The sequence below is a fragment of the Cottoperca gobio genome, chromosome 5 (genome assembly GCF_900634415.1).
Source record: "Cottoperca gobio chromosome 5, fCotGob3.1, whole genome shotgun sequence".
Lineage (NCBI taxonomy): Eukaryota > Metazoa > Chordata > Actinopteri > Perciformes > Bovichtidae > Cottoperca > Cottoperca gobio.
The window spans coordinates 19,853,656-19,863,262 of record NC_041359.1 but is presented as its reverse complement, the minus strand read 5'-3'; the positions used below and the strand labels follow the sequence as shown (position 1 = coordinate 19,863,262).

The 9,607-nt window shown below is 40.5% G+C and overlaps 1 protein-coding gene across 2 annotated transcripts; it reads right to left on the bottom strand.

Annotated features, from left to right (window-relative positions):
- Positions 1-4,988: 4,988 nt before the first annotated feature.
- On the bottom strand, positions 4,989-8,627 carry cnpy2 (canopy FGF signaling regulator 2). Of its 2 annotated transcripts, none has more exons than XM_029431552.1 (6): positions 8,462-8,627; positions 8,158-8,264; positions 7,956-8,071; positions 7,168-7,365; positions 6,894-6,990; positions 4,989-6,495 (listed from the first exon to the last, which is right to left on the bottom strand). In XM_029431552.1, the coding sequence occupies exons 2-6, from the start codon at positions 8,255-8,257 to the stop codon at positions 6,452-6,454; spliced, it is 555 nt and encodes a 184-aa protein (XP_029287412.1). In that variant the 5' UTR covers positions 8,258-8,264; positions 8,462-8,627; the 3' UTR covers positions 4,989-6,451. The 2 variants fall into 2 exon arrangements, with proteins under 2 accessions (XP_029287412.1, XP_029287411.1); XM_029431551.1 differs by having other exon boundaries at positions 8,445-8,464.
- Between the last annotated feature and the right edge of the window lie 980 nt (positions 8,628-9,607).

Here is a 9,607-nt window from a genome sequence, read left to right as displayed (position 1 = left end):
AAAAGATCGGCTACCAACGGAGGATGTTCAGCCAACCTCCTGGCTATATTGCTCCTCCTCCCTATGACAGTCCACATAAAGGTTCACCTGCATTGCACCACTGTGACCCCAGTTGGGAGCAGGAAGGTAAGAGACAAACCTACTGGTCACATCCTACACTCAGAAAGCAGGATGTGTCTGTAGATATGCAGGATCACAGAAAAGGAGAGAGAGGGGAGTTTACAAAACCAGCTGGGAAACAAAAAAGCTTCCCAGAGCTTGAAGGACTAAAACACCGACGACAGGAGACAGATGCTTTACAGGCCAGCAGTCATTTTAGTATCCAGGAGATACACAAACAGCATGAGGGTGTGTCGTCTTTGCAGCAGCCACAAGTGTTACAAGCAGTTGAGAATAGAAAGATAAACGAGAGGCCATCCTCAAAAGTCATCGAAGGAAGGAAGTTCAGATTAAACAAAAAGACAGGAGGGATGACCATATTCTGCTTGGTGTCGCGAATAGTAGGCAGCACAGAAACCCATTCTTTGCCACTTTGTACCTTGCAAACAAACATTCAAAACTCAGAATTAGGAGGCGTTTCTGAAGGTCGATGGGACAGTAGTGGCTTTAATCAAACACACAAATTTGCAGATGAGGTAGACTTCAAAACCGCAACACTCACAGAGCAGTCAAATACTTCTGATGTGAAAGATGTCAGGAAGGAGACTCCAACCTACATAGAAAGTGAGATGCTTGAGGATAATCTATCAAACAAAGCAGAGACAGATGTTGTTGCGAATACAAATTGTGCTGATTCTACATTTGGGACACAAGTTGCTCAGCCAGAGCTGCCTGTGACGGTCAAATATCCTTTGTGGAGGGAGCCTAGTATCACAAGCAGGGCTGAAACTGAGAGTTCATCCACATGTTTGAAAGAAAACAGCGAGGATGGAGAATCAGATGTTCTGCACATCCAAGAGGACTCTGGTAAAGTTCCCCCAATTGATGTTGAAGTAAGCAAACTGGACATCAAGACAGACACACAATCTGAGGACAGTGAGGGTCTACTGGTTATCGACACAACCTGTGTTTATGTTAAAATGGAGCTGATCCCCTCACCCAAGAAAGAGCATGTTCTGTATTTAGACACTGAACACAGCTCTCTTGATATTCAATCCACCGTTTCTCCTGAATGTGTCCAACCCAACAGTGCGCTGAATCAGGATGTGAGAACTGACCAAAACACAGAAACAAACCCCTTCCACATTCATTTAAGGCCTGAGACTGAACTACACTCAGATGTTATGGACAAAAAGGCACCCGAGGGAGAAGGTGAAATCTCTTGCCTCTGCATGTCCTCATCTTCAGTTTCCGAAAGGGAAACGTTGGAGGAGCGTGCTGAAAGGATCCTAGGAATCCCTCTGCATGACTGCATTACTGAGCAGCAACCAGAAGATGCAAAGTCACTTCTCGACTTGTGTGTGGAGGACCAGGATGTTGAACCTTCTCCAATTAAAGATAACCCCATTGATGTTGAACAAATCCCAGAGGACATGAGAGAAGAGGAACAGTCACAGAGTGAGCTCGAGGTTGTCCAAACTGAGGGTGCTGTGCGTTTGCAAGAGAAGGATGATGCTAAAGATCAGGCGGCAAATGAAGCTGGTGGGGATTTTGCAAGACTTCAGGATCAGGTGTCTAATATGTGTGAAGAGAACGACATTGATTCCCAACTCGAAGCATACATCAAACCTTTATCTGAAACTGAAATGACTGAGGATCCTCTGCTTAATCCCGCTGGTGAAGAGGGTACAACTGAGCAGAAGGAAAATGATACCTCTTCTCATCATCCCTCTCAGTGTCTTAGTCCACCCCATGACATCTCTAATTCTTCTTCGCTCTCACCCTCGCCACACTTTGAAACACCAAACCCTGATCTTTCTCTCATGCTCTCATGCGCCGATCCTGAATCCAACATAGAAGAAGGTCCTGATCCTGAGTTGATTGCCCTCAACTCAGCAGAAAACCTAGCTCCTCGCCCTGAAACCTCATCTCTGCCTCACACCCCATCACCCCTTCCCCCGGGATCTACAGACCTTTCCCCAAGCCCTTCTCCTCTTGATTTAATAGATCAAGCTGCAGACACAGTGTGCAGTGTTGAGGACCAGGATGAAGAGGGTGAAACGTCACAGCTAATAAACACTGAGATCAGTGACTCCTTTGAGAACCTTGCCAAAGATATGACAGAGGGGCTGGTGTCACAGCAACCATTTGAAAGTGGCCAACCAGATGATGCTGCTTGTGTGAAAGAGAGCGATGCCACTGATGAGCAACGAACAAAAGAAGCCGATACGGATCCTACGGACCATGTTATTGAACAGACACTTAAGATATCTGAAGAAAATGCGATGGAGGTCAACATTTTGCACCAACAACTTGAATGTGTCCAAGCAGAGGACGTTGCGTATGTAAAAGAGACGTGTTTGACTGAAGAGCAGCTACCAAAAGAAGTCAATGAGGATCCTACGGGTCTTTTGGAACAGACAATATCCCAAGAAAACAGTCAGACTCAAACAGAGGTTTCGCAGCAACACTTTGATAATGGCCATGAAAGACACTATATGACTGAGGAGCAATCACAAGAAGAAGCTGATGAAGACCCTACAGGTCTTTCGGAGCAGACACTCTCCCCAGAAAATGACTATCAAGCTCATATAGACATCAACATTTTGCAGGACACTGAACCACAGACTGAACCCTCTGACTCTCCTCCTCCCTCCCCTTCAGACTCAGACTGTGAGGTGTCTCAATCACCTTTGGATGTACCCTCCGAGTTTTCTTCTACACCACACACATCAACCGAGGCAGACGCAGAGTTTGTTTCTCTTTTGGAAATGGACTCAGTCCGTCCGCCTGCTGTCAATCCTGATGCTGCTTTTGCTGCTGGCATCCCAGAAACTGTCTCTCCTCCTCTTCATCTTGAGTCTTGTGAAGAATCCCTTCACTTTTCATCTTCCTCTTGCACTGATTCACCCGCAGTGCTGCCTTCCAGCTCTTCAACTCCTCCTCCGCAAGAGGGAAGTGGAAGTGTTGACCCTGAGTTAACGCTCAAAGAAGAACCCCAGTATCCAAAGTCTCTGTGGGATGCGGTAAATCGCATTAGGAAACATACAGCACCTGACTCTGAGAATGAGGAGGAGGAAGTGAGTGAACTGTGGGATCCAGAGAACGGAGGGGAGGACTTGGGTTTCCCAGATGTGGTAGTGGGCATGCATTTGGAGAGGATCGTCTTTGATGGAACAGGGAACCACAAGGTTTCAACAGAAGGACGGGATGAAGATGTAGAGGTGGGACAAATCCAGGAGGATCCGTGTCACGAAGAGCCAAGCGGACATGCTGAAGAAGACACACTGTCCTGCAGCAGCATCAGCAGCCACGGCTCTGGGGACACCGTTATTGAGGCAGATGAGGACGAGGTTGAGGAAGCGCCATCTGATGGCGGGACAGAAAGCAAGACATGGAAAGATGAGGAGTTTCAGACGGCTGAGGGAGAGCGATGCTGCTCTGCTGAAGTGAAAGATGAGATTGCGGCAAAGGAAGAGGGAGATAAGGATGGAGACGAGAGCGTCACAGATGAGTCTGGTCAGAGTGAGGAGTGCCCGGTGGAGGTGACGAATATAACCAGGGCGGTGGAAATGACAGAAACAGAGCTAGAAGAAAATGAGGCGGCTTTCATGACGCCAGAGGCGTCAGATGAAGGGATGACTGAAAGTGATTCTGTAAAATAACTGCACGAACAAGGAACATTGGTCCGATATGTTTAATTAAACATCTAACAACTTTCTACATTTGTTTTGTGCCTGATTAGGAATGGAAGTACAAACATCTGTTGGATAAGTACTGATGCATTTACTATTGTTATGGAAAATTATGATTTTGACTTTAGGGAAATCTAAAATATACAAACTATCTCTGTTTATTTGACAAATCTATTCTTAGTAGTAACTTTCATACTTTTTCTCAAAAGATATTTATGTGCTGTTTTTAGAGCAGAGGTCTGAGGGGCTTTGAAAACCCCTGCTACAGAGTGTTTAAGGTAAATATGTGGCTGTGAAATTATCAAAGTGGATGTAATAAAATATTTGATTATTTGGAGTGATTTCATGTTGTGGTGATATTTCTGGCACAAAACCAAGCCATTGCTCTGTATTATAAGTAAATAAAAGGATAGAGTGCATTCACAAAATGCTGTGGAAAGTTAATCTTGTCTTGTGGTGATTGTGGTGTGAGTGTTTTGTTAGCTGCTGTTTCTAATATCAAGAATGAACTTTCAATCTCAACATTTATACCAACATGGATAATAAGTCAATAATGCAAAATGACATTGTTTTTGTGACAAATGGACAATTTCCATTTGATGTGGAAGATCAAGTGATACAGTCGAAAGCTTCAGAACAGCTACTAAATGTACCTCGTCAGTCAAACAGGAGTCAACAAACTAGCAGTTCTTCTACTATAAATGTTGAGACAAGTCTTTTTTACATTTTAGTGCAATATTTAACTTGCCTTAAGGCCTCCCTGCCTACACTTCAGTATTTTCATTTTTTGTTAGCAGTCCATTATTCTAAAAGATTAATAAAATCATAATAAAAGAATCAACTACTGTATGTGTCCTCTTCCCCCAAAGAAATGTGTCCAACAATACATTAAACAACATTATGTAAACATGCAAGAAACTACCTACTGTATACGAAGCCATTGTGGCTGATCTTAAATAATTATTGTCAGACTGTTCCCTAATGTTTGCTTTTTATAATCATTAGGATGCTATCAGTACAGTCAACAAGGAGCAAAGGTCATTGCCGGTTATGATTATCCGTCACCTTGGTATGGGGCCTGCATACAAAACAATCAGAATGTTTTTTGTGATTTAACCGATTTATGAGTGATAGTTTAAAATGTAGTTAACATGAGTCAAATATATTTCCATTGATTAAAGACAAAAACATATGCAGAGAACTTACAAAATTTATATATAAAAAAGAAAATATCAGAAGAATGTTCACAACTTCATTTATTTTTCAAACATTGAAAAATAAATGATACCAAAAATACTTTTACTCTACATCGACAGTACACCATGAAGACTTTCTAACTGAGTATGATTTTTACATTTAGACTCAACTATCAGATTGTGGACTACAGCGCACTCTAGTGGTGTTACATTATAGTTCAGTTTGACGAGACTGAAGGAAACACAACTTTACTCACGAGGCTCATTTAAAGGAATTGCAGCTGGGTACTGAGGTGTTTAATGAAAAGAAGAGGTGTCATTCGCTAGCTCCTAAAGCTATAAACTATTCTATACTTTCTTTTTGGTATAAATATATTTTTCTGCTCTGGATCAGAAGGGCAGCAAGGAGGGAAAGACCTCTTTAGACATACTTACTGTTAACATTAACCCATACTACTTTGTTGTCCTTGGGACTGTTTTAAAGTGTATCGGCTACAAAGACGCTTGAACTCATCATTTCTTCCTTAATTTTCTTTTTTGACTTTGCTGTCATTTGAATTAATCTTCAGTTGCCAATTTCTCTAGTGGAAACTGTGTGCTCAATTCATGAGGACATTTCCAACCTGCAAACCCGAGCAGCAACATTTTATATGTTTTCTGAACTCTCAATACATTTCAAATCAAAAGTATCAATACCAAGGGGCTCAATCTCTGAAGAGTGTGAAAATACATTTGTTCAGCAATAAAGGCACATTCTGTCATTTGGACAATAGTGAAACTAATTCCCCTCAAATCATCTTCATTTCTGATCTTTAAGAGTTTTACCTAAATTGAATATTGAACCAAAATAAGTTATTCCTGTGATCTTGGACAATTCAATAAATATTAAGCTTAAAGCTAGAACTAAAAATGTAATTTGGCATCAGATGACACTTTCATTGGTGAGCGGGCAGTATGGATGTCCATTCATTATAAATAAAAATACTAATGGCATCAATGCACTTCTTCCTGGCTTCATCAGTGTAAAGCAATATGTACTAAAGGACCACTTGACCAAAATTCAACCTGATCTCTGTACTTGTGTTAAATTAAGAATGCTTAATGTACAATTAATCCTGTGAGAAATCCTGTACAAGTATAACTTCATTTTTGCAGTTTCATAGTTTCAGTTTTATCTGATGAAGAGCATTTGGACGAAAGACATTGTTTATATAAAACACAGAATAATAAAAAGTATAATAATTTAGAGTGACATGATAGTCCAAAGTGGTTCGGCTAAAAAATTATAAACTGGTCCTTAAATTGTCAAAGATCACAGAAATAACACTTTTATTTTTAGGTGGATTTCTAATTATATTACATAATAATTTGTAATCTACCACCACGGCCATGTTGTAAACCGGTGATAAGAGACAACTGAAAACATTACGGCACACAAACAGCAGCGCTGGTGAAAGGATATCAAAGTTCGTCGTGGTGGATTTCCAGAGCGTGGTCACAGAGGTCTGCAGAACACACAGGACAGGAAAACAATTAATTCAAATACAGTCACTTCAGTGCAACAACAAAAGAGAAATGTGTAATAACTGTGGCAGGTTTAATTAATTAATTTAAATTAAATCATTGAACACATCATGTGCCAGGACAAGTAACCAAATCGAAGCTTAAAACTGGGATATTTATGCAAAATCACTTTATTTTACAGGTTTCATTTAAAATGTTGCCAAAAATAAACCGTTGGCACTAACCAGGTTCTATAAAAATACAAAAACATTCAATAATGTACTCCTCACCACAACTGGGAAGCCATTAATGACTTACCTGAGGCCAACACTGAAAAAAAACTGAACTGCAGGCTGTTTACAGAGCAGAGAAGAGAGTTTGCATAACTGTTGATTCATACCTGTCCTCTTGCTGCAGAGTTTGTCTTTGACATAATCTGTCTCGTGAGCGAAGTATTCAATGACTTCATCTTCATGCTGTTCAACAATTGTTTCACACTGGAGAAATAAGTTTAAAAACTGTTATAAGCTGCACGGTTAACAGTATAAAGTCAAAAGATTTTGGGCTGTGGGTTGCATAAAAAATATTATTATCATGGACAATAAAAGCATTATAATGCAAGGACATTAAAACATGATGTTGCATTTTGTATTAATTTATATTTTTGTACTCACTGCGAATTTTAAGCTGCCTGTAACTCTTGAATCCAGCGTGGCCTCTGAGAGGTCCATGGCCTCACCGCGCCGAGACTTTATCCTAATATAGGACTTCCTGTTTGTGGAAGAATCTGTGCGTTCACCGTAGTCCGCCATGCTCTCACACACAATCTCCATCAGCTCAAGGAGGTTTCCCTCTGAGCGAGCCAGAGGAACCTGGTGGCATCAAAAGGTCATAAACTCTGAATTAGAGAGGAAGGGAGGTTCCTCTTCATGTAACAGTGCCTTCAGTTGTTACCAAATTAAGTAATAATAAATTAAGTGATAACACTTTATTTTGCATTTCAGTTTTGTTGCAAAATAAACAGTCAGATGATAAGTTGAGATCATTTGCCTAATTGTTTTGTCTCTACTCTCACCCAACACTAAACCTAATACTAAAATCATTTATTTTATGAGAGCACAGCATCAGTTTACTTTCATATAAGACAAGAAGAATGGAAATGAAATGAGAAGTTGAACTAAATAATGTTTGGACATTTTCCCTTTAAAAATCAATTGATTATAAATCAAAATAGTTGATTAATCGTTGCAGGTCTAATCAGTTAGTAGTTAGGTTAGTAGTAGCAACTTATCCCAGTGAGAAACATATGATACGCTTTAAAAACATGTGCTATACTATAGTAGTGAGCGCTGTGGAGATGCGTCTGGTCTGGCTGTGCGAGACTTGATAAAGTGATGCAGCCTGCAGAGTGGGTTGGACGGGTTGGACACATTACTACGTGGCTGTGCTGCTGCATCCTCACCTCTCTGATGGACTGGCTGCCGTCCGGGTTGATCCTGTAGGATCCCGTCTGGATCATTTTCTTTGGATCTACTTGGGAGATGGCCCACTCCATCTCATCTACCAGAGCCCTGCAGGCTGCGCGGAGCAGAAGGAGAGGACACACGCATTAGGACGTTCCTGTCCTGAACAGAGAGTGAGCCTTACGATACTTAAACACATACCTCCACATCTGATGTCCTGTCCTTGCCTGGCTGCCAGGCTGAAGCTCAGGAGAAGAGACAGAACCACACACGGTGTGAGCAGGACAGCCGCTTCCCTCATCTTGCATCTAAAACACAGATTTCACCAACAAACAGGCTCAAAAATCAACCCCGGCAACAGAAACATTCAAGTGACTCTGTAAGAAGTAAGCCGGTAACCTCTCGGCAGCCACCGCGAGCTACAATAATGTTTCTGTCCGACTACCATGAACCGGAAAGACACGGACACAAAAAACACATGTTGTCACCTTTTCATTCAACTTACATGTTTCTGGCCGTGTTTTGTGAGACACCTTCACGCTTTTACACGCTGTTCCATCGCATTCGGTGGAATGTGGTGACGTAGGCAACGGAGCTGCTGGACAGGATGGAGCCGCGCTCGAGACAGCGCCCTCGCGTGACCAGGAAGATGCCAACGGCTTCGGTTCTAACGTTACCAAGGCAACCTCTCAGTGTGGCGTGTAAAAAGCTTATTTATCGACTGAAATTAATTTATAGTAATCTTTAAAAAGGTTTTTAAATCAGTTTTTTACTTTTTTTATATCATTTCTATTTGTGTTTATTTTTGTTTTATTCGCTATCTAATTGACATTTTATTGTTTAGTTATTTTCAGTCTTGCAAACTTGTATTTATTGTTGTAATTAATTCTTATTACTTTGTCTATGTTTTAATTTTGCTATGTGACGCACTTTAGACTGCATGTTTGTATAAAAGGTGCTACATAAATACAGTTGAGTTTAGTATTACCCCTTCAGTTCACATACAATTAGTAATTAGTTTAGTTAACTTATAACATTACTTTAGAAGAAATCTGCCCTAAGTACTATGATGAGGATAATGATTTTGTGTAAAACCCTGTAAAAACTGACTGGCTATAAACTGAAATAAGAGCAAACAAATTGACAAAATAGGTGCAAGTGAGTTTTGAAAGTCTGACCCTACTCGTGAATTGCTGGTAGCTATCGAACCCCTGCAGATAAATCATGCTTATTTTGTACTACAGGGGCTGAAATGTGCGGTGTACTGCTCCTCTTTAATTACATTGAACTGCCAAATCAGAGACTGATGTAGGTGAATTGTAGGACAAACAATACCAGGACCCTGAAACTGAAACAGTTGAGGGTGATTTATTTTACAATGTTTTTCTATAAGTTTTTTATTAATAAGACCCCATATACCCCAGGAATAAATTCAGGAAAAAAATAAGAAATGGTATTTTTTACTTTTTTTATTCAACAAGAAAACATTTTTTTCCAACATATAGAGATTGCAGTGAGATCATTTAAATAAAAACAAAGCGCTGGTGACAAACCAATCAGAAAACCATTAAGTAGGGTCTCAATACTGTATTATACTGTACAATTATATAACATCAGAAACAACACATTTAATCTCATTTACAATACAGTA

Excerpts from the sequence above, each read along its gene's own strand:
- cnpy2 (XM_029431551.1), bottom strand. Across the intron at positions 8,072-8,157 it reads ACAGGACATCAGATGTGGAG|CCTGCAGGGCTCTGGTAGAT; the intron begins GTATGTGTTTAA and ends TGCTCCGCGCAG. Across the intron at positions 6,991-7,167 it reads CAGGCAGCTTAAAATTCGCA|TGTGAAACAATTGTTGAACA; the intron begins GTGAGTACAAAA and ends TTATTTCTCCAG.